At 38.7% G+C, this 27,809-nt stretch overlaps 1 protein-coding gene and 1 non-coding gene across 5 annotated transcripts in view; both read left to right on the top strand.

Annotated features, from left to right (window-relative positions):
* The window catches only part of ubap2a (ubiquitin associated protein 2a), a 76,200-nt gene that overhangs the window by 15,394 nt on the left and 32,997 nt on the right, over positions 1–27,809 (top strand). For 2 of the 4 annotated variants that reach the window (XM_078431337.1, XM_078431180.1), the window contains exons 2-14: positions 735–858; positions 2,067–2,144; positions 2,501–2,611; positions 6,830–6,986; positions 7,075–7,146; positions 9,429–9,486; positions 10,571–10,665; positions 10,768–10,820; positions 13,164–13,234; positions 14,531–14,714; positions 20,678–20,858; positions 21,145–21,395; positions 26,050–26,216. In XM_078431337.1, the coding sequence (XP_078287463.1) occupies positions 769–858; positions 2,067–2,144; positions 2,501–2,611; positions 6,830–6,986; positions 7,075–7,146; positions 9,429–9,486; positions 10,571–10,665; positions 10,768–10,820; positions 13,164–13,234; positions 14,531–14,714; positions 20,678–20,858; positions 21,145–21,395; positions 26,050–26,216 (1,568 nt within the window). In that variant the 5' untranslated portion in view covers positions 735–768. Of the gene's footprint in view, positions 1–734; positions 859–2,066; positions 2,145–2,500; positions 2,612–6,829; positions 6,987–7,074; positions 7,147–9,428; positions 9,487–10,570; positions 10,666–10,767; positions 10,821–13,160; positions 13,235–14,530; positions 14,715–20,677; positions 20,859–21,144; positions 21,396–26,049; positions 26,217–27,809 lie in introns of all 4 variants that reach the window. The other 2 variants (XM_078431100.1, XM_078431253.1) reach the window with 1 other exon arrangement.
* On the top strand, positions 21,847–21,927 carry LOC144601349 (small nucleolar RNA SNORD121A). Its single transcript, XR_013548300.1, has one exon. It is a non-coding gene; the product is annotated as a small nucleolar RNA SNORD121A (small nucleolar RNA).

The following is a 27,809-nucleotide window of genomic DNA, read 5'->3' as shown; positions in this document are numbered from 1 at the left end:
CACAAGATGCTCGCAGGTGTCGAAATCAGGCCAGGTTGCCATTTAGCATTGCCCTCCCCCACTGTCACCTGAAATGCAATGGGGTTTCCCCGCGTAAGTTCAAATCCTGTTGACTATGCCAAAATGTAATGAAATAAACAGATTTTAAGGATGAAGAAAAAATGCTTCAGTCGTCTAAGATTAAACATGAAACATTTATTAAACCAACAATAAAAAGCAATAAAATAATGAGTCTCGCGCCCTTCAACTTCATGTCAGGAACTCTTGGTGATGAGTTGGCCTGGAGAGCATGGAAGTCCTGGCACTGTTCTGGATCCCAACCTGAGGAGTGGTTCAATGAACGCATGCATTTATATTCTCAATAAGCCTGCGCTTCTTCCATAATCTATAAACAACAGGCAACTCTGTTTTAAAACTAGCTGTCCTCCCTGATGCTGAATCTGATATATCAGAAGTCAAGCAAATCTCAGATGTCTCTGGGAAGAAAAGTTTGTCTTATCGTATTACTATATACCCTTGTAGCTGCATGAGACATGAGTACCAGTTCTAAGTGAGAAAAAAATATTTTTCTAAGCAACTAATTGTTTTCCAATGATAGCCTGTTTGTTTGACCTGGGGGCTGTTAACAGATTTTAGCTGAAAAGCCAGTTTAACCCTTGCGTTGCGCCGTGACTTGTTTTCCTTTTACATGTTGCTTTATAATCTCTAAAATTTTGAAGTTTTTTCTTTTTCAGATTTTCTATTTTGTACATTCTGTATATACTGTATATGATGACTTCGGTGGGCGGTGACCGATCTCGGGGAACTCGGGATAAGACGCCAGGTCAAACACAAGCACAGATACAGAAACCAGTACAGGTAAGTGGCTGAAAATATCATAGTTTCCAATGCAAATATGGTCCAGGCCATTCTTCAAGTTTGTGTTCTCAGATCTGCAAATATTCTTCTGTAATAGCATATGTATGTGTGCTTTTATTTTAAAAAGGACACACAGTGGATGGGGGGGAGGGGGATGATCAATGAGATTATTAGCTATTTGATTGAATGCCCTGTAATGAGCACGAATGTTTCTAATTCAGCATAAAATAATTATTGCAACAAAATTTGCTATATATTTTTCATTGGGTTGTTTCTAAAATAACTTCTGACTTACTGATGATTTCATGCAGTTATGTAAGACATTTGACTTGTAGAACAAATATTATTAAGATTAGGAAACAATGATATTGCTAGAGGTAAAACCATGATATAGATAGGTATGGGTTATGGATAAATTAAACCTATATAAGATAGGCAGCAGATGTTTGGTAAACGGGGACTAGAGCAGACAACCAACCACATTTCTTTGGATTAGTCGACCGCTTGACATTGAGAGTTTTAGCGTTGACAGAGGGCTTCAGTTCCCATTGCGTCAGCTGATGAAAGCAAGCATACTCATACTTTCCTAATCCCATACATACCCATCTTTTCTAAGCATGCCGATATGCTGTCTTCACCAATCTGTCTACTGGTGATGTTGCTTTCAGGGAACTATGCAGCAACCCTAAAGATTTGCTGTTCAGTAACACCCCCCATTCACTCTCTGTTTTGGCCTGGTATAGCTTCCCAAAATACATGATTTTTCACTTGTCTGAGTTAAATTCCATTCCGTGCTCTATTTATGAGTTGAGCTTCATCTTGTTTTAACCTTAGGGAACCTTTTTCACTTGTTCTTCAACAATTGGTACCTTCAATTATATTTTCCCATCATACCTAGCCATTTTCCTCCTTTGTCTTCTCCTAGGTGATGTATGGGTTCCTTTGATCTTGGCTAAGTAAGCCTGTTTTGACCAGACTTCTTCCCCTGGTATTGCAATTTTATAACAATCTTGTCACTTCAGTTCTGTATTTGAAAGCATCAGGATCTTTCTATTTGATCGGGTCTTTGTTCCAGTTTCACCTTCATATTTCTTCTGCCCAAGTGCAGTCTTTGTTTAAAGACATAATGGTTATAATAGAAATAGTGTTTTAGTGAAAATTGATTTTTGATCTAAAAGGCTTAAATTAATTAATGTAATTACTTTTAGCCAACAGCAGAGCAAATGCGACTTGCCCAAATGATCTATGATAAGAATGATGTAGATTTTGAAGAGAAAGTCAAACAAGTAAGTGATAACCCAATTGTGAAATAACATATGAACTTTGCTGAAAACGATGCTTCCTCCTTTTTCTCTCCATTTGCCTGGCAACATGTCTTTTCATTTGATGTATCAAATAGCTAAATCATTTGGAAGGACATAACGTTTAATCTGTTGATTTTTGAAGTATTAACTGAATCTAAGAATTGCATGTGTATTGAAATAAATTATATTGATTATATAAGTGTTGATCTATGAAATCCTATCCTGGAATAAATGGCTGATGGTGGTTGGGACGATTAGTCTGTTGGGGGCCAGTCTTTATGAAAGTTGTAGTTGTAATATTTTTAAAAACTAGTTTATTTGATGGCACTTTATTCTAGTTGATGGAAGTTACTGGAAAGAATCCAGATGAGAGTGTCGTTGCACTTCATGATTGCAATGGAGATGTAAACAGAGCCATCAACATTCTACTGGAAGGAAATTCAGATACGGTAGGGTATGAGTTTTTTGCTGTTCATCTGTAATGTCTTTATTCTTTGATGGAACAGTTTTATACTAGATTATTTTGCTACCGTTTAAAGAAGCTTTGAATATGTATCTAAATAGGTTAATACAGTGTAAGTTGGAAAAGGATTGAAATAATGTGAATATTGAAATTGTTTTGCCAAAGAACAAAGCTGATAATCATATTGCGAGGCCTTGAATCAGTAATTGATGGGTCCAAGGATCCCTGAAAGTCACAGCACAGCAACAAGTCATAAGAGAGCCTATGTTTAGAAGAGATCTAGAGGGGACCAACAAAGATTTTTTTCCATCCAGCACGTGGTTCGAACCTCTAACCCACTTTGTGACGAGGTGATGGAGGCAGAGACGTTCACAACATTAACGTGTTCAAGTCAAGCACTTAATTCACCCAGGCACGAAAATTGGTGAATGAGATTAGTATCAATGATGATTTGATGGTCAACATGCCCTTGGTGGGTTGAAGAGCTTATTTCTATCGTATGATTTCATCTGACTCTTCTGTTTGATGGCTTAACATTTCAATGTTGGGAGTGGCAGTTGAAGGGTTTTCATGATAAAAGCATGTTGTTGAAGTGGATCTCTGCCCAGGTAGAAAGGTTATACCTGGTTAGTGTAATGGAACAACCTGATTCAAATAAGTAACACATCCAGAGCTAATTTATTTTCTCTGAAGGGTATAGGAGCCAAGGCACATTTTCAAAGGCAGAGGCATAGATCACAGAAACGGGCCAATTGGCCCAACTCCTTCGTGCCAACCTGCCTTAGTTTGTCTCATTTGCCTGTGTTTGACCCATATTCCAGTAAACCATGGCTACTGATTGTACCTGTTCAAATATATTTTTAAATGTTGTATTGTACCTGCCTCAACCACTTAATCTGGAAGCTGGTCGCACATATATGCCACCCTCTGTGTGATAAAAGGTTGTTGCTATAGTAACCGTGGGTGAATTAAGGTGAGTATTTGATGAAGGATACATAGGCACAATATTTAGTAACAACATATTGGGAGGTAATCAGAGCATGATATAAGAAATATAAGAAGGCCTCTGAAGGGCTGTGCAATTTGGAAATGATGGACACTGATCTGATCTCAGTACTGTTGCATGAGTACCCATGGGGTTAACTGAGCAGAGATATTTTGGGTATGGGACTGACAGAACATGGGCCTACAGTACAAGAGGCTCCTGCAGAGAAACTGATGTCAGAAGCTACTGATCATGTACTCCTTTGGTCAGGAGGCATCAGTTGAATGCTTGTGTTTGGTGAAACTGTTTTACCATGGCCCCAAATGTGTGTTAAAATGTCATGCTTTGTATAATCAGGGCGAGTGTATGGACCACACAGGTAATGTGACTGAACCTACTCTCTCTTTTACAACTAATAGAGCTCTTCCATGTTTGACTTAATAGCATTGTATAAGTCATTCTATTGCTTCACATAACGGTCGACTGCAAATATTTTGGTACTACGTATCCAGATAGTGAACATGGTTGCGAAAAAGTGCAGCAGGATCTTGATCGATCGAGCTGAGGAATGGTTGATGGAATTTAATACAGTGAAATGTGAGGTTTTGCATTTTTGGAAGTCTAACATGGGCAGGACCTACGCAGTAGGGCTCTGGGAAGTGTTGTACAGCAGAGAGATCTAGGAGTGCATGGTTCCTTGAAGGTCGAGTCACATGTAGGTAAGGTAATCAAAAAGGCTTTTGGCACATTGGCCTTCATCAGAGTATTGAGTATAGAAGTTGGGAGGTCATGTTGCAGTTACATAGGACGTTGGTGAGACTGCATTTAGAGTATTGTGTTCAGTTCTGAGCATTATGTTATAGGAAAGATGTCAAGCTGGAAAGGTTACAGAGAAGATTTACAAGGATGTTGCCAGGACTAGAGGGTCTGAGTTATAGGTAGAGGTTAAGTAGGCTGGGACTCTATTCCTTGGAGTGCAGGAGGATGAGGGGTGATCTTATAGAGGTGTATAAAATCATGAGAGGAATAGATCGGGTAGATGCACAGTCTTGCCCAGAGTAGGTGAATCAAGGACCAGAGGACATAGGTTTAAGGTGAAGAGGAAAAGATTTGATGGGAATCTGAGGGGTAGCTTTTTCACACAAAGGATGGTGGTTGTATGGAACACGTTGCCAGAGAAGGTCGTCGAGGCAGGGACTACCCCAACATTTAAGAAGTAAATAGACAAGTACATGGATAGGACAGGTTTGGAGGGATATGAACTAAATGCAGGCAGGTGGGACTAGTAGCTGGGACATGTTGGCCGGTTTAGGCAGGTTGGGCGCTGTATCACTCTCTGTTCCACACTATTTCACTCTATGAATTTATGACTCTACATACTTAAATGATGTATTGTGGCAGATACAATTACATTCTCTTGAAAATTTTGAATCAATTTTAATTAGAACGCTTTCCACTGTACTCTTTACCAAGACTAAAGAATGTTTTATTGTCATGTCCCGAACAGAACAATGAAATTCTTACTTGCAGCAGCACAACAGCGCAACATTCACTTGGACCATCTCTGACATCTCCCTACCGTTTCTTGATCTCACCGTCTCCATCACAGGAGACAGACTATCGGCTGATATTTATTATAAACCCACTGACTCCCATAACTATCTAGACTACACTTCTTCCCACCCTGCTTCCTGTAAAGACTCTATCCCACACTCCCAATTCCTCCGTCTACGCTGCATCTGCGCCCAAGATGAGGTATTCCATACAAGGACATCGGAGATGTCCTCATTCTTTAGGGAACGGGGTTCCTCTCTTCCATCATAAATGAGGCCCTCACTAGAGTCTCCGCGATATCCCACAGCTCCACTCTTGCTCCCCCTCCCCCCAGTCGCAACAGGGACAGAGTCCCCCTAGTACTCACCTTCCAGCCCATCAGTCGTCGCATACAGCACATAATCCTCCAACACCTTTGCCACCTCCAACTACTAGCCACACCTTCCCATTTCTGCTTTCCGCAGAGACCATTCTCTCATCAACTCCCTGGTCAACATGTCCCTTCCCACCCAAACCACTCCCTCCCCGGGTACCTTTCCCTGCAACTGCAGGAGATGCAACACCCGTCCCTATACCTCCCCCCTTGACTCCGTCCAAGGACCCCAACAGTCTTTTCAGGTGAGGCAGAGGTTCACTTGCACCACCTCCAACCTCATTTACTGTGTCTGCTGTTCCAGGTATGGACTCCTATATATCGGCGAGACCAAGTGCAGGCTCGGCAATTGTTTGGCTGAACACCTCCGCTCAGTCCGCCTAAAGCTACGTGATCTCTCGGTTGCTAAACACTCTCATTCCCACACTGACCTTTCTGTCCTGGGCCTCCTCTGTTGTCAGAGTGAGGCCCAGCGCAAATTGGAGGAACAACACCTCATATTTCGCTTGAGTAGCACCCCAGCGGTATGAACACTGACTTATCTAACCAAGTAACCCTTGCTTTCCCTCTCTCTCCATCCCTCTCCCTTCCCAGTTCTCCGACCAGTCTTATTATCTCCGACTACATTTTATCTCTGTTTGCTTTGTCGTTACTTTCTCTCAGCTATATGATCTATTCTACATTTTTCTTGATCTCCACTCCCTTTGTCCTGTTTTCACACCGTACTTTTTAATGTATCTCCCTCTCTCCTGACATCAGTCTGAAGAAGGGTCCCGACCCGATACGTCACCCATTCCTTCTCTCCAGAGATGCTGCCAGTCCCGCTGAGTTACTCCAGCATTTTGTGTCTATCTTCGGTTTAAACCAGCATCTGCAATTCCTTCCAGCACAACATAGTACTCTAAGAAAACAAAAAAAGTTTTTCACACATGCGCTCGCGCGCACGCACATGCTCCAATTGGTGTACACTAATTCGTTGATTGTTTTCACTTGTACCCTGTAATTTTTTGGAAAGTATTCTGGATGTAATTTTTGGAACGTATCATGGGAGTTTCTTATTTTTTATCCATAGTCCACGAAAGAAAAGTGTAACAATTTTATCAGGAATGTTACTTGATTGTTCAAACTCTGAATCACTAAATTGAAGTGGGTTAATTGAAACTTTTAGGTTTGTATATGCATTTCTATTTTGACTTTAGCTACACTAATGATCTTTTCACTAAGGAATTTCTTTTTATGACTTACGGTGAGGGAATGTTTCACTAGTAACTTATAGGTGTGTTTTCATGCAGAACACGTGGGAGACTGTTGGTAAAAAGAAGGGTCTTGGAACAGGAAAGGATAGTCTCCTGGAAAATAAGGAAAATAGAGATAAGCGAGGAGAGAAAGAAACTAGTCAGGTTCGTGGAAGCTCCTCCAGACGAGGAAAAGGAAGTCGTGGTAGGGAATGTAAGTATGACATGGATTACTTGCTCATTGACTGATTCACTTTTGCATACTTTTACTATTATTGAATCTTTCAATGTTTAAATTGCAGACATTGTTGAGGAAAATGGAATGGACGTTGGCCCAGGTGATCGGCACTTGGAACGAGGCAGGCGTGGCCGAGGTGAGACTAACTTATAACTCGATGCTTCATGATTTTCTTCTTTTTCTTTGTATTGCCATGCTGTAACTAGTGTTAGTGAAGTGTTAATATGTACAATGATAATAACAGACTAAAAAATAACAGTCTTCAACATCTTCTATCTCCGTGTGTGCACCCTCCCACCCATTTCTGAAATTGTAATTCCTGAGAAAAGTAAAATCAGGGTTTGAAACCCAAACTAGTTGGGGAATTCAACTGTAGATGACAAGTTCTCTACCTCCCTTTTTAAACTAAGTTGGAGTTAGAATCAATTTTGCCAACCTGCCTTGGATCTCATGGGTTTCAACCTTTAAGACCTACGTGAGACTTTCCCAAAAGCTTTACTGAAGTTCTTGTTGACAACATCAAACCAGGCTGCTCTCACCACATTTCCTTTCTACTTGAAGATTTTCAATTAAATTGTTTGGATCAAATCTTACCCTAATAAAAGCCATGTTGACAATTATTTGATTAATTCCTCCCCATTATCATTTTCCCCCCCACTATCTTCCTTTCAATTGTTGTTAGACTCACAGGCCTGTTATTGCTTTATTTACCCCCATTGCCTTCTTGAATAAAGGTGTCACATTTACATTTTTCCATTAATTTAACTTCATCTTGGCCAACATTAGAAATCTCTGAAAGAGCCCCAACAATCTCTTTCTCTGTCTTGCCTATCCGACTCAGAAACATCTCGTCACGCCCTGGAGAAAACTTGCTTCGGCATCATGTATCTGCTCCTCTTTAACTGGTAACTCTTTAACTGGTAACTTGTTCCATAATTTCCCTCCATTGCCCCCATAACTTCCTGAATTTTCCAGCCACAATGTCATCCTTGGGTGAAGATGTCTAAAGTTTTCTTTTAAAACCCTATCCACATTATCTCCATGCATATTTACTCCTTTGGTGCCTAATGGTTATCCTTTCCCTGGTTATCCTTTTTCCTAAATTATACTCAGCTGTAGGATTAATGTTTTTAATCTTGACTGCCGGCATTATTTTGATGTTCCCTCTTTGTCCGCCTAATTTCTTTAAGTATTAGTGTACTCTTTAGTTTCTCCTGTTTCCAGTTCACTATCTCTGCCACATCCATGGCATCCAAAGTTCCTTGTACTGCTTCTTCCTTTTCACCCTGATAAGAACATGTGAACCCTGAACTCTCCCAATTTTGAATGGCTTCCACTTGTTAGATGTAGATGCTCATGATCTACTCATGCCACGTCCTATTTTAGTATATTGAAATCTGTATTTCTCAGATTAGGACCTTAATTTCTACTCCATTTTATCTCGTTCCATAACCCCCATGCATTTCTTCTCGAGAAATCTCTTCCACTGACACTCCGGCCATTTGCCTGACTACATTCCATAAGATTAAATCCAGTATGCCCCTTCTCCAGAGGGCCCTCGGCTTACTGGCTCAAAAAGATTTTTTGGATGCACATTAAAAATTAAATTGCCTCGAAGCCTCTCCAACAAAGCAATCTAAATTAATCCCAGAAGCTGAAATCTTCTACTAGTATAACTGTTACCTTTGTACCTTTTTGTGATTTGCCCATTTTTCTGGCTTGTTGACTGCTACAAGGCCAGTAAGACACTTCTAGCAAAGTGATTGTCCCCTTTTTGTTTATGTTCCGTTTGTACATAAATATATTAGAAATTTTGATAGGCCTAGAGTTGACTTCCAGAGTATGTGAGTCTGTGGATAACATATCAGCTGATAACGATGACCTAGTATCACTTAAACAGTGATTTTCTTTTCTGAATTTGGGAGAAAATGTTGAAATTAGTTTTGTGATGCAAGGACAAATGGGAGGGGATACAAAGATCAAAAAGTGAAAGGCTGGACTGATGGTGCAAGGTAAAAACAGTGTGAATATGGGAAAAATAAATAACAAAAATATGGGAAAACCACATGTTAGATGGGTGCAAGGACATAGAGCAAATTAATTAGGAATTGTGAATTGGTACACTTTTAAGTTGGTGTTGCTGTAATTTGAAGTGCAGACTGCTGTCCAAGCCCAGGAAAGGCCTAGCATCCTGGAGATTTATATCTCCAAATGTCATGTTTCATCCAGTTTATACATGAATATTTTTGCGGCCCTAACAGCTCCCAAACTAAGGATAAAATTGGCCAGTTAGCTGCTGCCTCAAATTCTGTGTGCTCCAATGAGTGTAGTCCCAGTATTTTTGTTGGATTACAGTTTGTTAATCTAGAGCAACAAGTTAAATTTGTACATTTAATTGCCATATTGTTAAATTTGCAGGATATAGTGGGCGTAGCAGAGGTAGGGGAGCAGCAAGATTTTCAGCACAAGGAATGGGGTAAGCATCTCACTGAAGTAGGATTCTGAATTGTTTATAACCTAGATTACTAAAATTGATTATGCCATTTATGTAGACCTTTACAACAGAATTGACTGCACTTTTCAAAAATTTTGGTTAATTCTAGTATAATTAATTGTAATTAAAATCTTATTGGAAGGGTAACAGGTGCCTCAAGTTGCAGGCAGACCTCCATGGAATGGAGGAAAACTGGTTAAGGGAAAACTAAAGGAGCACTTTGAGTTAAAAACTAGGAAGTGGTATTCAGTATTCTTTTTAACCCTTAGTTCGTTGCTGTGATTTATTTCTTGGTTAAATTATTTAGATCAAATTAAGTTAGATTCATCATATTCGTTTATGGATGGTTGTTGTTTGGGTGGTGCTGTATTGAAAAAGGTTCATTTTAACTGAGCATATGACCTAATTAACTTTCCCTGCCTAATTAATGCTTGAGTCCATATCTCGGCTGTACTGAAGTGCTGGTCATTACTGAAAAAATTCTGGGCCAAACACTGAACTCCTTTGCTAGCATCAGAGCAGATCCCTCCTGTTTGCAAAAACATTCCGATTATTAAATGCATTTTTAATGTCTGGATATTTGTCAATATGTTCGAATCATTTTGTCCTTTAAAAAATATATATTCAGCAACATTTCATTACAAACAGTATGAATGAAAACAGAGAGAACATTCTGGTTCTGTTTAATCTGCTTTTATTTTCAAATAGTTTGAACGTATTAATTGTTACATCATAGGCATTGAGGATCAGCTTGTTAATTTGAGCAATGTGTATTCAGCTTTCTAAGCTGAAATGAATATATTAAGTTGAAAGACTGGATTTCTTCCCAAACCACCAAGAAATAAATTCAGCTATTTGCATATAACTTAAAGACCAAGAACTTACATTATTAGATTTGTACATCTACTTCAGAGAGTACAATATGTTTGCTTATCTTTAGTAAATAATGCCAGTTTTTGTAAATGATTAAACAAAATGGTTACAGAGGATGACCGCAATAAAATTGGTTGGAAAACATTTAAATTGTTAAATGATTTTATTCACTTGGTGTGTTTCAAATATACAGAATCTTCAACCCTGCAGACTACCCAGATTCAACAACAACTGGTGGTTTAGGAACAACATCCGAAAATTGGGAGTCTGGTCAAAACAATGGAACGGGTAGGGTAATATTTGTTTAAACATTTTTTATTTCAAATATCACTTAATTTTCTGGGTTAATTGCTGAATTATGTGCATTTATTATTTCTGAATGATTTTCAGGTACTTGGCAAAATTCCACGGAGGAGTGGGTCACAGAAGACTGGAATGAAGATGTAAGTATGAGCCACGTCCATAAAAAATAGTCAATGCCAATGAACATCTCTGCAGCAGGTGCACATCTATTCTGCAGTTTTAACTCGTATTATCACAGTCAGTGTGAATCTGGTTTTGTTTTTTTGTTGATATGGTTGTATTGCAGTTTGTACACATTAGTAAAGGGGTTAATTATGTTTGGCAATCAATCATAGATTTTGAGTGAATGAATTGGCTTTTTTATTGCATCCAGAAAATGCGCAAGGTTTTTGAGAATGCAATTCCATCTTGTAGCCAGATTTGTGCAGGAGTAAATTTACTTAGGTTGAAAATGTGCCATTTGATCCATTACAGCTGTTGCAAGTATCCTATGATTTGGATTATCACCAATATAGTCCATATAGGTACAGCAACACTATCTCTAGTCTAGATATTAAATGACTGTATTACACATGGTATTCAGCCAATGTATTACTGATCTGTGGCAGAGTTGCCTTTCCAGGGGAATGACAAAACTAATTAAGTAGCATGACACAGTTTCGTTCCTGCAGTCTTAACTCATTGAATCGGTTTAGTGATTTTAAACTAAAGAAACTATTAATTTATTTTAACTTGTAGACTTGATGTGTGGTTTTCTCAGCAGTAGATGCATTGTTCTGTAAATAAAGGATAAGTTGGTTGTAGTAAAGATGACAGTTTAATATTTCGTGAATAATTTTGAAGGGTTATTTCAGTGTTTATTTGGTAAATGTGGCCAAGTTCTCCCAAAGCATGACAAATGATTAGTAATTTGTGCTCGGCAGTATATAAAAAACAAATTCTGAAAACTAACAATTGCATAATTCAAGAAAAAGAATTTGGCCTAACTTCCCTAACCTTGTATTAATACTATTGGCTTTCTTGATTGTTTGCTGTTTTTATATATTAGCTCATTGAGTTCAGCACTAGGGTCACCAGATCCCTCTGCTTGTCGGAGCTCAGGCAATATCTCGCCATTTAGATTTGTTATTGTCACGTGCACTGAGGTACAGTGAAAAGCTTAGTTTGGCATGGTATCAAATGCGAACAGATAATACTATACATAAATACAATCATCAAACTCAAGCATAATTATTAGAGGTAATGAGAATATACAGAGTGCAGAATGTAGTACTCAGCAGTGTAGTGCACCAATTCCTTAGTTAAAGTCCAATGTTTGCAATGGGGCAAAGGCGAATTGGACAGTACCCTAACTGAAAATGGGCGGTTCCAAAGCCTAATATGGGAAAGGAAGAAGTTGTTCCTGACTCTGGTGCACGCTTTCAAGCTTCTGCTCTCTCCGGGAGTGGGGAGAAGAAGGAATGACTGGGATGGGACAAGTCTCTGATTATGTTGGCTGCTTTTCTAAAACAGCGTAGACCAAGTCAATGGTGGGGAGTCTGGTCTGTGTGATGAACTGGGCTACAACCACAACTCGGCAATTTCTTGCAGTTTTGGAGAGAACTGTTCCCAAACCAACCTGTGATGCAACCTGGCAGTACGCTCTCTATAGTGCATCTGTAGAGGTTTGTACGAGTCATTGGAGACATGCCGAATCTTCTCAGTCTCCCAAGGAAGTAGAGATGTTGATGTGCTTACTTGGCTGTCATTTCAGTGTGGTTGTTCAACAACAGATCATTGGTCATATTAACACCAACGAACTTGAAGCACTCAACCATTACCATTTTGGCACCATTGATGTTGATTGGGGCGTACTCTACCACGCTTTGTGAAGTTGACAACTAGTTCCTTTTCTTGCTGACATAGAGGGAATGTTTGATGTAGATAATGCTGTTTCATTATTCTTGCCAACATGGACAATTTTACACATTCCCACATTCTTGCTTTTCCTGATCTTTGCCCATTCATCTTTGCTCTTTGTAATCTCCTCGTATCCTTTTCATACCCGAATATTCCACCTCGTATTATATCATGATTAGTTTTACCACTGATGTCTTTAGTCGGTTCATTCAAAACGTACATAAATTGTAAAACGGTGAGGTTTGAGCACTGAATCTTCTGATGCACTACATGTTATATCTCGACAACCAGAAATAGACCCATTTATGTCCACTTTGCCTGATTACTTTGAGGCCAGACAACTTTTGTTTTTCCCTTAGCTGATTGTAGTGCTATTTCAAATGCCTTTGTTGAAATTAGCTCACTCAGTTTAAGCAAGAATTTGAATCCAAAATACTTCTAATCCATGCGCTTCATTTAGGTTGGTCGCTAAATTGGCCTGTTTAGGGTATTTATTTGTTGGTGTGTTTTGAAAACAGCTGAAACTGTTTTAAGATATTTGAAATTGGCATGCATTATTCTTTTTAACTTGATTTTTTAAGCAGCTTGCTGAAACAAAGGTTTTTACAGCCTCCACTGTTGCAAGAATGGACAACCAAATTGTGCCTGGATCAAGGTATGGAATGCAGTCTCTTATAGGCATTGTTTAATCAGTTAATATGTATATTCCTGAATTTTGATATTGTGTAAGCTATTGCTGCAGGTATATTTTAAGATGACCCACTGAAATGTAAAATGGGGATGCAATACAAAATGGGAATTGATAGTTATGGTCACATATTTCTAGCCGAATGATCTGAATATTATTATGATTTGAAGCAACGTAATGGAAGTAATTTTTTTTATTAAAGCAAAAAAAATTGTTTCTTTGACTAAAAATGTTATTTGCTTTTGAACCCGAATTTAAAACAAAACTGATTCAAACTGAATACATTCGTTTTTTGCTATTCATCTTGCAACAATTTTCAGCTGATATATTGGTGGAATTTGGAACTACTTTGGACTAAGTTGATTTTATCCATGTCCAAGCAATAATCTTTTTGGATAACTTGTTGCATTTGGCTCATTTTTGAATTTTGTAATGACTCGGAATTGTTCAGGATTATCACTTCTGAAATTGAGATTTTGAATTATCTTGTTTGCAAGTTTAGATAAAATAAATCCTTGGTAGTTGCTCATCTAAGGTCAGACTTAACAGAAGAATGATGTATGCTCTTGAGTGGGTTGCAAAAGATACTTTTTATCTACTATTTAATCAATTATATAATTAACCCAATGTTTATGAACTTCACAGTAAACCTACAAAAGCATTTCTATTCCAATTATTGCTTACTTTTGATAGAATAATTTTTCAATCATGCCTACCGCTTGCCTTTCTGCAGCTCAGTTTATCTGTTTCTGTACCAATATAATAGTAATATCATACAGCTTTGCTTCTTGTCCGCCCTCCTCCCAATATTTTGTTTAAGTTTTCATTTTACTGTATTTTAAAGACAATAGGTTAATTTTGTGTAGCCACAGCTCTTCATTCTCCTCTTTACCTCATCAGCTATATCTGGAGTCATGTCTTGTTTTAACAACAAAATCAAGCAGTCCTGAAGAGTGCCCACTTCCCTTTTGCCTTTTCTTGCTTGTATCTTTATAGGGTACTATGCTGATTGGCATGTGATTGAACAAGAATTTATACTAAACTTAAGTTGGTTGGTAATCTTTTCACATTTTGAAAGTTCGTTCCCCTTTTCAAAAAAAAAGTACTGACTTTCCTTTTGGATGATCTGTGTCAGGTTTATAAAGTCAGGCTTTAATTTTAGAAAAATCTCGAATCTGAAATGTTACAAGTGCTTCCTGAATCCATTTGAAGTCCTTACAGAACCTGTTAAAAGTTCTGAATATACACTTATCTTTTTTTAAGCACTGATCTAGCAACATTGCTTCAAAAGCCCTCAACTGGTACTGTAACAGAAAACAACTCGAGTGAAGCACCCCAGCAGGCAAACCTCTCTCAGTCACTGGTGTTCACTAATTCCCAACATGATGATCCAATTTCATCGGTGGAAGGAAACTCCAATGCTGTGAATTCCTACACTCAGAATCTGGTAAACCAAAAGAAAAGGCAAAATTGCTATACATTTTAATATTTTCTGTGTAAATTAAAACAACTTCTAAAATGGCATGATAGACTTTTCTGTTGTATGTTCTGTTGGAGTTGTTTTCTCATTCAGAACAGGTCTTCTGCAGCACTTGGGTTTGACCTTCTATATTCTTCCAATTAGAAAATAAAGTAAAACGTGTTCCCTTGTGTGGAATCTGTACACCAATTCCCCTTAATAATTGGAGCAGAATGCTGTTTTAAATTTTTTTTGTTCCACTATCGTTTTGCATTCCTAATTGTGGGTGGTTTTCATCCTGTTAGTTTTATCTGATAAGATTTGTAGATCTATAGCAGAAATATTTCTTTTGTTTTTATCTTCTACTAAGAAGCTAAGGATTCAAAGGTTGCTAATCCTGTGATGCTAATTTTCCACGACTGAATTGGTGCAATGCCTTTGTCCTGAACCTGAGTAACTTGGAGTAGGCTGCTCAATTGGAGAATTGAGAGAAGTCAGTCCTGGACATGGGGAGAGATTGTTCTTGAGGGACGCTTCCTCAAGGATACAAGGTGCTCCATCCTAAGCAAAGGGAACTTGAGCATCATCATTTGGTCCATTTCATTTGAGTATTTCCCAAGGCATTTGAAGCGGTGATTATCCTGTGTCAATTGGACTAAGGCTTGTGGAAACATATATGTTTAATTAGTTTATTCCTGTGAGTATCATTTAGGGTGCTTCAAGCATGCTTCCATTGCTATTTTTAGTTCATATGTGTTACTGTTAATTAAAAGGGCCTGTATTTGATAAACCTGGCTCAGAAAACCAAGCAAATTCAAGCACATTCATGTATTTTGTAAGCTGACAACTTGAAGGTAAACTGCATAACCCAACACTTTTTTTGTAGCTAAATGTTCAGTCAAGCTTTGGTGTAGTTCATGTTCTTAATTTAAGAAACACTTTTAATGAATATATTAGAATGATTGCAAATTGCCATGCACTGGATTTTAAAAGTTGCTGTAGATTGAATCAGATATTTAAGGAGAAAGCTGAAACACAGATTTACATAGATAGGGAGTAAAATTCAAATTATTTGCAAACACTGATAATCATGTCACTATATTTTGACTTCCAAAGTCACTATTCAGTTTTCAAATTGGCTAGAATATTTAAGTCATTAAGCGAACTTTGAACTTAATTTGCTAATATTGTATTTGGTATTTTTCAAAAAATGAATTTTAACATTCTAAGCTCCAGGTGCGAATGTAGAAAATTAGTTGAAAAACTTTGAAAGATGGATTTGTTTGAATGACATAATTGCAGATTATATTAAGGACCAGAGAAATGGCTGTCAGAATGGAGGACAAAAAGGAGGGAAGGAAATATATTTCTGTCGCTGTTATCCTTTATTTCCTCGCTGGAAAGTTAGTTTTACTTTATTCTGATGTAGAGTTTGCTGTTTAGTGCATGTGTTCAGTCAGCTTGGCATTGTGGTTACAGCAATGCCTCCTTAGTCTTTCGGATGAATTAGCCTTTTGTTCACAAATTATCTTGCAAATGAGTGCCCTTCATTTAGCAGAGAATGCCAATACTTTATTACAAGGGATGTTATATGGGGAAGTAAACTCTACTTTTGGCCCAAATCGTATTGTAAGAAGGCATTTGGAACAGAAAAGTTCCAAGCCATGTTAGTCGTATTTATAAGCTTTTGGTACGGGAATGCCGTCGTAGGTTTTAATATTAATTGAATAGTGTATGTGACTTAATCCAATGATAAAGCAGGAGTCAAAGGGAAAGCACATGCTGGAAACGAGGTAAAATATAAGTTGCTTGAGCAACTCATTGGGTCAAGCAGCATCTTGGGAGGCAGAGATATAGTTAGTGTTTCAGGTTAAGACCTGGCAAATATCCCGTTGTCTTCGCCGAAGCTGCCTGACCTGTTGAGTTCCTCCAGCATCTTTTTTTTAAACAATGGCAAAGTAGTTTATTCCCAACAGGCTAATTTGTGCTGCTCAGATAATCTGACATCTAATGAGAATGCAGATTATTTGCAGCATTGTTGAGATGTTTAAGAGAATTATATTTAGCTATTGAGTAATAACATGTATTCATAATAATTCTAGGCAGCAAGATATACTTTGAGCATTTGTTATTATTTTATACATAACACAGTTGTCAATAAGAATTGATTTCCCTATTTACAGGGCTTTTTGACTCGTCTGGCTAACTATGTAATGAGATATATGTGAGTGATATCTCATTATCTTTGAGCATCCATCATTAATTTTATTATTAAAAACATTCAATGACTTACCATGAAAGCTAATTTGTTACAACAATTTGCGTTCAACAAGCAATCTTTGCAGTAGATGACAGAATGTCATAACTGATATTCTGATGACTGTGTGGCCAAATTCCCATTACATAAATGACTGTTTGACCAAATTTTGCTCTAGCTTACATTTACAAGAATGCAGATGACACTACCTAGGAGACCAGATCTCAAACAATAACAAGTTGGTGGCAGGAAGGTGATAAAGAGCTTAGTCATGTGGTTTCAAAGCACTGTCATTGTCAGCAAAATGAAGGAACTGATTATTAACTTCAGGCAGTGGGGTGGAATACATGTAGCAGTCTGCATCGCAGATGCTGGTGGAGATGGTGAAAAGAATCAAGTTCCTAGGCATAAATATCACCAATAATTTGACCTAGTTGAATCATATTAAAGCTACATTCCAAGAAAGCATGCTATTGTCCCTCATTCTTCAGAAAGCTAAGGAAATTTTGGCACATCTAACGATTCTTACCAATTTCTACAGATGCACTATAGAATGTACCCTATCAGGGTGCATTAAGGCTTGGTATGGCAACTGCCTTGCCCAAGAGTGCAAGAAATTGCAGAGATTTGTGGATGCAGTCCAGTCGATAACGCAGATCAGTTTTAACCCCCACCCCAATCTACACGATGCTGCAAGCATAATCAAGTAACACTCCCACTGATCATTCTCTCTTCACTTTTCCTGACAGGCAAAAGGTAAAAAGCTTGAAAGCATGTTTCAAAGGTCTTTTATTGTCACATGTACCAATTAAGGTACAGTGATATGCAAATTACCATATAGCCATACGAAAAAAAAGGAACAAGTCACACAAATACATAAGTTAACATAAACATCCACCACAGCGGATTCCTCACTGTGATGGAAGGCAAAAAAGTCCAATCCTCTTCCTCTTTGTTACCACCAACTGCAAGAATAGCTTCTTCCTTGCTGTTATCAAACTCTTGAATGAACCTCTAGTATGCTACGGGTGTATGGCCGATTTACCTCACTGCGGCCCTTGTACTTTTTTTATTTGAATTTTCTCTGTAGCTGTAATGCTCTTTTTCTGCACTATTTTCTTTCTTTTTGCACCACCAGTTGTACTCCTGTATGGTATAATTGTACTTCTATCGTCTGATCTGCCTTGGTAGAATGCAAAACAAAGTTTTTCACTATCTCGATACACATGTCAATAATAACCCAATTCCTTATTCATGTGAATTTGAGATTTCCTGAAAGCATTATGTTATATCCGTGGTATATATTATTTGTGCTAAAGCATAAAGCAAATAAATTGATTTTATTAAATTTTATTTGACTTTCCTGGGGTTTCGTCAAAGTATCTAATAATTTAGATTCTTTTTAAAAATGTTACTGTTTATTCTGTAATAATGCCATTTAATGTAACTTCAGTTAACTTTTTCAGACATGAAATGGTTAACCTGAAAGCTTTGATAACATGGATATTTTTTGCTGTTTCTGAGATTGTGATGGAATTCAAAGGTGCAGTCCAGTCTTAATTTCGAAAGTTCAAACTGGTAGTATAAGAAGCTATTAAAATACCTATTGAAAGAATAGTTAATTGTAGAATTTGCAAATTTTAAGTTGATCCTTTGAATTTAGTTATTAATTCTTAAATTCATGATGCCCATTTTATTAGAAGCTCACAATATATTTTCTTCAGGAGGCAATGTTTTCTATGTATGTGCAGGTAGAATTTGGGTGATCAGACCAGTTGTCTACCAAAAATACTAATACTAATTAATATTTTAGGCTTCTGGACATAAATACTTGTTTAATTTATTCAGGTTGTCTAATATTCTGTATTGAAGACTTCTGGAAATCCTTTTATAACTTAAAAATACTTTGGTAAATTGGAACAGATTCCTAAATATGAAAGTAATTAATTTGCAGTTGAGGTAGTTATAGGACTCTTCCCAATGAAATTGTGCATGTATGCTCACTTTTTCTCTTTGCGCTTTCAGTCTTGTGACTCAGTGTGTTCATACTCATAACTCACTGCTTTCCTTTTATGATCTCAATGTAAGACTGCTAATCTATGTACAACACATTTGAAAAAAAATCTGGTCATTTGGCAGGTATGAAGAAGAAAAAAATGATTAACCACTGGAGGCTCAGTAAATGAAGCTTAGTTGAACTGTAAGTTTCTTTAGTTGAACAGTAATTCCATAACAGACTCCATTGTAGTTCTGTTTCCTGAAAAATTCCATCCACCAGCTTGCCTGAAAGTTCCTTATTTACGCTTTTTTTTTTTACCACCTCCAAATGGAGAATCATGTAAGGCCTTCCAATGACAATGAAAATAAACTACCCAGGGCAAACTAATTTACCTTTCAAAACAATGAACTTTCTTTCCTGAGCAGATCCTGATAAAAGATTTAATTTACTGAGGGAACTAACTTTAAATGGGAAATGGGCACTTCAATGTTTGTACCTTTTTATACCGTAAATGTTTGAGGTGAAGGGGTTGTCATTTTTTACCCCTACCCACTTGGTAACAGGGTTCTACAAAGTAAACAGTTGATGTACTTGACAATCGTCTTGGGAATCATTTGTTTTAATTCTCTCAGGCAATTGATGGGAAATTCTTTGATAATTTGTTCAGTATATTTAACTGCAAATTTTGAGTTTGGGAAACAAAAAGAAATATGAAAAAAACATGTTGAAACTGAATTCTCAATTAGATGTATAAACTGATTGTTTGAAGGTCATGAAACATTTTGAGAACTCTTTGAAGCTAAGCTACCTCTATTTTACAATGGTGAGGTTAAATTTGAATGTTATTTGAACACCAGCATTGGCTTAAACTTTTTCTTGTTTTTATTAACAAAACAAGCAGTAGTTTTGGACCTCTTTTAAAAAAAAATGTTTTGAAATTGTCCCTTTTTCTACTGCCGAGAGCGGCGTTTGGATTCTCTGTCACCTGAGGGTTATAGTACTCCAGCAAAATGTAACATTTTAATCAGTTAAAGCAATCGCTGAGTTAAATGCCCTATTATGAGTAGTTAGTTTTGGGGCAACTTTGAAGGAGGGAAAAATAATTTCTCTGAAGTCAAATCCAAGTGCAATTGAAGTACCATTCTGGGAGTGGAAACATAATTCTTAATATTTGAATTTTAACATTGATGTGGACTTTTTTTTGTGCATTTAAATTGTGTGGGAGAAAGTTTGTAATCAATTATTTATCCAGGCCAGTGCATTTTGTTGTTCAGCAATAACTAAACTAATCTGTGCCAGTCTTAATTCATGTTTTGCATTTATCCTGACATTTGTAGAGATTTTTCTTTTTTGGATATTTTATGGAAATATCCAACAAGAATTTGAATACTTAACCTGGTTTAGTGTTCAATTTTTCTCTCATCTGCAGTGATTTTCAGTGAGAAACTACTGGATATGACTATTGTACTTGTACAGTACATTTTTATTAAATTGTAATTAAGCACACAAAGTCGAATGAACTAAAATGACATGATAACTGGATAAGTTAAATGTTGCAAAGAAATCTTTTGGAATAGCTTGTAAAGAAAGTTCTTGTTACCTTAAATATCTGGCAAAAATTAAGAATTGCACGTGTAGACTATTAACATTCTTTGTATTTCATGATTCTTGAAGTATTTCACTTTTTATATATAGACACACAAGTTTGGAGAGCTTTCTGTTACAAAGACTGGTAACTCTTCAGGATTACAATTAATTGACCAATTGAAGCCCCCTGGAGTGGTGGAATTGGCTGCACAAAGCACAGAACAAAGTAATAAGAAGCATTCTTGGGAAGCAAAATCAACATCACAGTCAACAGTCCTAAACCATTTTGGTCAGTATTCTAAATCATTAACAAATCATGATGAAGTGTTTTATAATATTGTTTAGTGCATTCTTGTTTGTTTTTAATTTGTGTACATTCTTAAAATTTCCGTTGTTTATGGTTGTCGGTGCTAAAGCTAAAAATAGTCTTCACTGCAAAAATGTTACCATTTAGATGAAAGATTGATCTGAGAATTATGTAAATGTGCATTTGAGAAAAATGGTCATTGAAGTCAAACTGTAACATAATAAGTTCATGAAATGTATTTTAAAGTAATATTTTGGACATCTTTCAGACTTGAAAATACAACCTGATCCATCACCTATTCTGAGCCAGATAACCCAACAACAAGAGCAATCCCCTGTTCAGTCTGTATTGGATTCCTTTCCTTCCCAAATCAAATTAAGAGAGCCACCTTCAGTTGATTGTTCTGCGGCTAAAGCGATGCAACTGTTGCCAATGTCTACAGATAATCGGATACCCAATGTGCCACAGACACAGCAAAAACAACTTAAAACACAAAAGCGGAAGATACCACCTTCTAAAGTAAGTTGAGGACCATTTGTGAGTGCTGTATTTGACTGCGTTGCCACAAAAAAAATCTTCATCTCAGTCACTTTTTAGACAAATAAACATTTTGTGAAGAAGCAAAATATTAGAACGTCTATTGTGCTTTCAATAATACACAGGGAATATTATTAGCTATATCCTATGTCTTGCAGCAAATCTTCCTATGTCCCATTTGTCAACCTCAAGATTCTTTAAGTGTTTGAGCAAAATTTAGAAAAGTGTTTTCCTAAGTGTAGGTTATGTTTGCAAAAAGGTAGTAGCAGGTACTGGAGCTCTATTGCCACAACACAGTTCTTGTATCTTCAAAGTTCTTGTAGTTGCTACCTGGAGGGAACAATACAGTTTCATCATCTCTGCTCAGTGCTATCACTCTAAGACTCGAAGATGTAGAAAGCAAGAATTTAGTGAATTATTATGTAATGGGAGTAACCAAGAAACAATGATGTCCAAGTTCAAGCACATATCTGAACATCCTGATGTGAATCACTGTTTTCTGAGTTTCTTGGTTACCTTGTGGATCACAGTGTCACGGTGAAATCATTTGTGGGTCAGGTGGTAGTACTTGTTTCCATATCAGATGGTTGAAACTCTAGGCCATCTTTGAAGGACTTGACACAATTGTATGTATTTGTATGGATTGCTTCAGTACCAGTAATTAGGAGACGGTGAAGCGTTTGGACAGACAGTTAAATAGGCACGGCATAGAAGGATACAGTCCCAATGAGGGCAAATAGGATTAGAGAAGATATAAAACAAAAGACTGGTGTGGACTTAGCAGGCCCGACAATCCATTTCAGTGCTGTGGGATTCTGACAGGATTTAACTTTTTGAACCCGAGTCCATGAGAACTGGGCCCAAAGGTCCTAGGAAATCCCATAACGCTGGAATTTGACTAATGCTGAATACTACAAGTCCTGGATGGGCAGTATAGAAAAATATAAAAATAGGTGCAGGAGTAGGCCATTCGCCCCCTCGAGCCAGCACCCCCATTCAATGTGATCATGGCTGATCATCAAAAATCAGTACCCTGCTCCTTTTTCCCCATATCCTTTAATTTCTTTAGCCCTAAGAGCTAAATCTAACTCTCGTGAAAACATCCAGTGAATTGGCCTCCACTGCCTTCTGTGCCAGAAAATTCCACAGATTCACAACACTGTGTGAAGAAGTTTTTCCTCATCTCAGTCCTAAATGGCTTACCCCTTATTCTTAAACTGTGACCCCTTGGTTCTGGACTCCCCCAACATCAGGAACATGTTTCCTACATCTAGCCTGCCTAATCCTTTAAGAATTTTATATGTTTCTATAAGATCGTCTCATATTTCTAAATTTCAGTGAATACAAGCCCATTCGATCCATTCTTTCATCATATGTCAGTCCCGCCATCCCGGGAATTAACCTGGTGAACCTATGCTGCAATCCCTCAATAGCAATAATGTCCAACCTCAAATTAGGAGACCAAAATTGCACACAATACTCCAGGTGCGATCGCACCAGGGCCCTGTACACTGCAGTAGGATCTCCTTGCTCCTATACTCAAATCCTCTTGCTATGAAGGCTAACGTGCTATTTGCTTTCTTCACTGCCTACTGTACCTGCATGCTTACTTTTGGTTTATTCACAAAATGCTGGAGTAACTCAGCAGGTCAGGCAGCATCTCGGGAGAGAAGGAATGGGTGACGTTTCGGGTCGAGACCCTTCTTCAGTCTGAAGAAGGGTCTCGACCCGAAACGTCACCCATTCCTTCTCTCCCGAGATGCTGCCTGACCTGCTGAGTTACTCCAGCATTTTGTGAATAAATCGATTTGTACCAGCATCTGCAGTTATTTTCTTATATCTCTTGCTTACTTTTGGTGACTGATGTACAAGGATACCCAAGTCTCGTTGCACCTCCCCTTTTCCTAATCTGACCCCATTCAGATAATAATTGGCCGCCTTGTTCTTGCCACCAAAGTGTGGATAACCTCACATTTATCCACGTTATACTGCATCTGCCCACTCACCCAACCTATCCAAGTCAACCAGCAGCCTCATGGCATCCTCCTCGCAGCTCACACTGCCACCCAGCTTTGTGTCATCTGCAAACTTGGAGAGGTCACATTTAATTCCCAATAAGTCATTAATATATATTGTAAATAACTGGGGTCCCAGCACTGAGCCTTACTGCACCCCACTCGTCACTGCCTGCCATTTCTGAAAAGAACCTGTTAATTCCTACTCTTTGCTTCCTGTCTGCCAACCAGTTCTCGATCCATGTCAATACCCTACCCCCAATACCATGTGGTCTAATTTTGCACACTAATCTCTTGGGTGGGATCTTGTCAGGCTATGAAAGTCCAGATATACCACATCCACTGGCTCTCCCTTATCCATTCTGCTTGTTACATCTTCAAAAAATTGCAGAAGATTAGTCAAGCATGATTTCCTTTTCATAAATCCATGCTGACTTTGACTGATCCTGTCACTGCTTTCCAAATGTGCTGCAAAAACATCTTTAATAATCGACTCAAGCATCTTCCCCACTAACTGGTCTATAATTCCCCGTTTTCTCTCTCCCTCCTTGCTTAAAAAGTGGGATTACATTGGCTACCCTCCAGTCCACAGGAACTGATGCAGAGTCGAGAGAACATTGGAAAATGATCACCAGTGCATCCACGATTTCTAGGGCCACCTCCTTGAGTACTCTGGGATGCAGACCATCAGGCCCTGGGGATTTATCTGCCTTCAGTCCCAACAGTTTACCTAATGCCATTTCCTGACTAATGTGGATTCCCTTCAGTTCCTCCCTCCCACTAGATCCTCGGTGAGTATTTCTGGGAAATTGTTTGCGTCTTCCTTAGTGAAGGCAGAAACAAAGTACCTGTTTAACTTCTGCCATTTCCTAGTTTCGCCATTATAAATTCACTTGTCTCTGATTGTAAGGAACCTACATTTGTCTTCACTTTACTGTGCAACATGTGAATGCTTACTTTGTCTTTGTACCCAGGAGCTGGAATAAAGGTAACTGTGCCTCTTATAAAAGTGTGAATTTAGCATAAAGAGTATGGCAGCGCATCCTTATTTGGTCTGAGCTGCCACAGCCTATTAATTTCTAATCCCGGCCTAGATGGAATTGATGGTTGAACAATATTTCAATGGTACAGTCATAAGGAATAGGAGTCAAATTAAGCCATTCGGCCCATCAAGTCTACTTCGCCATTCAATCATGGCTGATCTATCTCTCCCTCCTAACCCCATTCTCCTGCCTTATCCCCATAACCTCTGACACCTGTACTAATCAATAATCTATCTCTGCCTTAAAAATATCCACTGACTTGGCCGCTACAGCCTTCTGTGGCAAATTCCACAGATTCATCACCCTCTGACTAAAAAAAGTTCCCCTCATCTCGTTCCTAAAAGAACGTCCTTTAATTCTGAGGCTATGACCTCTAGTTCTAGACTCTCCCACTAATTAGACCAGTATGCCTAATTGAGCTAGTCCCACTTGCGTGTGCCTGGCCCATATCCATCCAAGCCTTTCCTATCCAATACCTATTTGTATATTTTAAATGTTATTATACCAGCCTCCATCATTCTCTCAGCTAATTCTAGCTACGCACCAACTTCTGTGTACAAAAAAAACGTTAACCTTTGGGTCACTTTTAAATCTTTCCTCTCTCGTCTTAAAACCAAGCCGTCTAGTTTTAGATTCGCCTACCCTGGGAAAAACTAGCTAATCATGTTATCGCTGCCCCTTGTGATATTAAATACAACGTAATATTTAATATATAGAGTAGCCCTCTGCCTCCTTTTCTCCAGGGGGTAAAAAAAGACACAGCCTATCTAGTCTCCCATAACTCAAACCTTCCAGGCCTGGTAACATCCTCATAAATCTGTTTGTGCAAACTTTCCAGCTTAATTACATTCTTCCTATAGCAGGGTAACCAGGACCGCACACAGTACTCCAAATGTTGCCTTACCAACAGCTTGTACAGTTGCAATATGACGTCCCAATTTCTCTACTTAATGCACTGACCGATGAAGGTAAACATGCCAAACACCTTCACCATAATAGACAGTTAAATAGGTACGGCGTAGAAGGATACAGTCCTAATAAGGGAAAATGGGATTAGAGCAGATATAGTGCAAAAGGTTGTTGCGGATGTAGTAGGCCCAATAATCAATTTCTGACAGAATTTAACTTTTTGAAACCATGAGACCCAAGTTGTCCAACTGTGCTGCCACCTTCTTGGAACTATGTATCTGCACCACTGGGTCTCTCTGTTCCACAACACACCCCAGGGCCCTGCCATTTATTGTGCCCTAGTTTGTCCTACAAAAATGTAACACCTTGCATTTATTTGACTTAAACTCCCATCTGCCATTCCTCATGCCATTGGCTCAGTTGATGAATATCCTGTTGTAACCGTAGATAATCGCCTTTGCTATCAACTATGCCACCAATTTTAATGTGATCTGCAAACGTACTAACCATACCACCTAACTATCATATCATTAATATAAATCCATATCTTTAAATCTTTCCTTCATTTCTCATATTTAACTAAACAATGCATGTGTTCACACAGGCATTCCCATTTTTGGTTCCAAAAGCACTTGCGTTTGAAATCCTGCATTTTCTGTTTCTGTTTAGATTCCTGCATCGGCTGTTGAAATGCCAGGATCAACTGAAATCTCTGGATTGAATGTTCAGTTTGGAGCCTTGGAATTTGGATCAGAACCATCTCTGACAGAGTTTCAAACGGGAAGCACAGAGGCCATCAGTCAAACACAAAGCCATTTATTCTCGAATTCTGCAACGTAAGCTCTCCTTCCCCAGCTTCAACTATCACAGATATCAATGTCACAGTTGCTTTCATTGAAAGCATCACTTGGATCTTTCTGTGTAAAAAAACATTAGATAAAAGTCATCCTACCGCTGCATTCTAGGCACTTGGTGAGTCAGTAACGGTCGGGAGTGCAGGAGCAAAGAAGACCGTTGGCTGAGAGAAAGCAAGTGTTAATTGCAGGTTTAACCGTTTAAAAAGAGCGGCAAAAGGACGCTAGCAAGCAATCAGTGAAGCGCTTACCTCCAAGCTCGTCAGAGGAAGGCAGGATAGAAGTGAGTAAGTGGATTGGTTGATCAATTAAATTAGAAGTTTGGTAAATTGGCTACTTAGGCAATTTAGTGACTGATATAAACAAGGCTTGCACAAGGGGTGCGGCCCTGTCTGGCTGAGGTGAGGAGGTTACACTTGTTTTTAGACACTAAAGTAATGGCGGATAAGTTGGTGCAGTGTGTTTCCTGCAGGATGTGCGATGGTAGGGGCACTGCTGGAGCTTCTGGGAGCTACATCTGCAAGAACTGTGTCCAAGTGCAGCTCCTGAATGGACGTGTGGTGGAGTTGGAAAAGCTCCAGGAATGCGAGAGTTTCCTGGACAGGACCTACTGTGAGGCTGTCACACCAAGGGTCCGGGTCGAGCGCAGGTGGGAGACCGTTTCAGGGGGGAGTGAACGTGGACTACAGGAGCCCCCGGTGGCTGTGCCTATTGCAAACAGGTTCACCCTCTTGGGAGCTGTCGGGGCAGAAGACGCTTCCAGTCCAAGTGGCGGACAGGTTGGCGGCTCTAATCCAGGCAAGGAAACTCGACCGGGTAGACCGAAGTCAGGAAGAGCCATAGTAGTGGGTGACTCCATTGTCCGAGATATGGACAGTAGATTCTGTGGCGGCAGGCGGGACTTGAGGATGGTCTGTTGCCTCCCTGATGGTCTGGTACACAACGTATAGAAAAGACTGACAGGTGGGCAGAGGGGGTGGGGGGTCGCTCTGTTGGTAAGGAATGATATTCACTCCCTTGCAAGGGGTGACATAGAATCAGGAGATGTAGAATCAGTATGGATAGAAATGAGGAATTGTAAGGGTAAAAAGACCCTAATGGGAGTTATCTACAGGCCCTCAAACAGTAGCCTCGACATAGGGTGCAAGTTGAATCAAGAGCTAAAATTGGCATGTCGCAAATGTAATGCTACGATGGTTATGGGAGATTTCAACATGCAGGTAGACTGGGAAAATCAGGTTGGTACTGGACCCCAGGAAAGGGGGTTTGTGGAGTGCCTCCAAGATGGATTCTTCGAACAGCTTGTACTGGAGCCTACCAGGGAGAAGGCAATTCTGGATTTAGTGTTGTTTAATGAACCTGATCTGGTCATATCTGACCATTAACTCTACATATTGAGAGGGAGAAGGGAAAATCGGAAGTGTCAGTATTACAGCATAGCAAAGGGGATTACAGAGGCAGGAGCTGGCCAGATTTAACTGGAAGGAGGCCCTTGCAGGGAAGACGGTGGAACAGCAATGGCAGGTATTCCTAGGAACAATGCAGTATTTGCAGGATCAATTTATCCCAAAGAGG

Source organism: Rhinoraja longicauda, chromosome 1 (assembly GCF_053455715.1).
Source record: "Rhinoraja longicauda isolate Sanriku21f chromosome 1, sRhiLon1.1, whole genome shotgun sequence".
Classification (NCBI taxonomy): Eukaryota; Metazoa; Chordata; class Chondrichthyes; order Rajiformes; family Arhynchobatidae; genus Rhinoraja; species Rhinoraja longicauda.
This window is presented reverse-complemented; position numbering and strand designations above follow the sequence as displayed.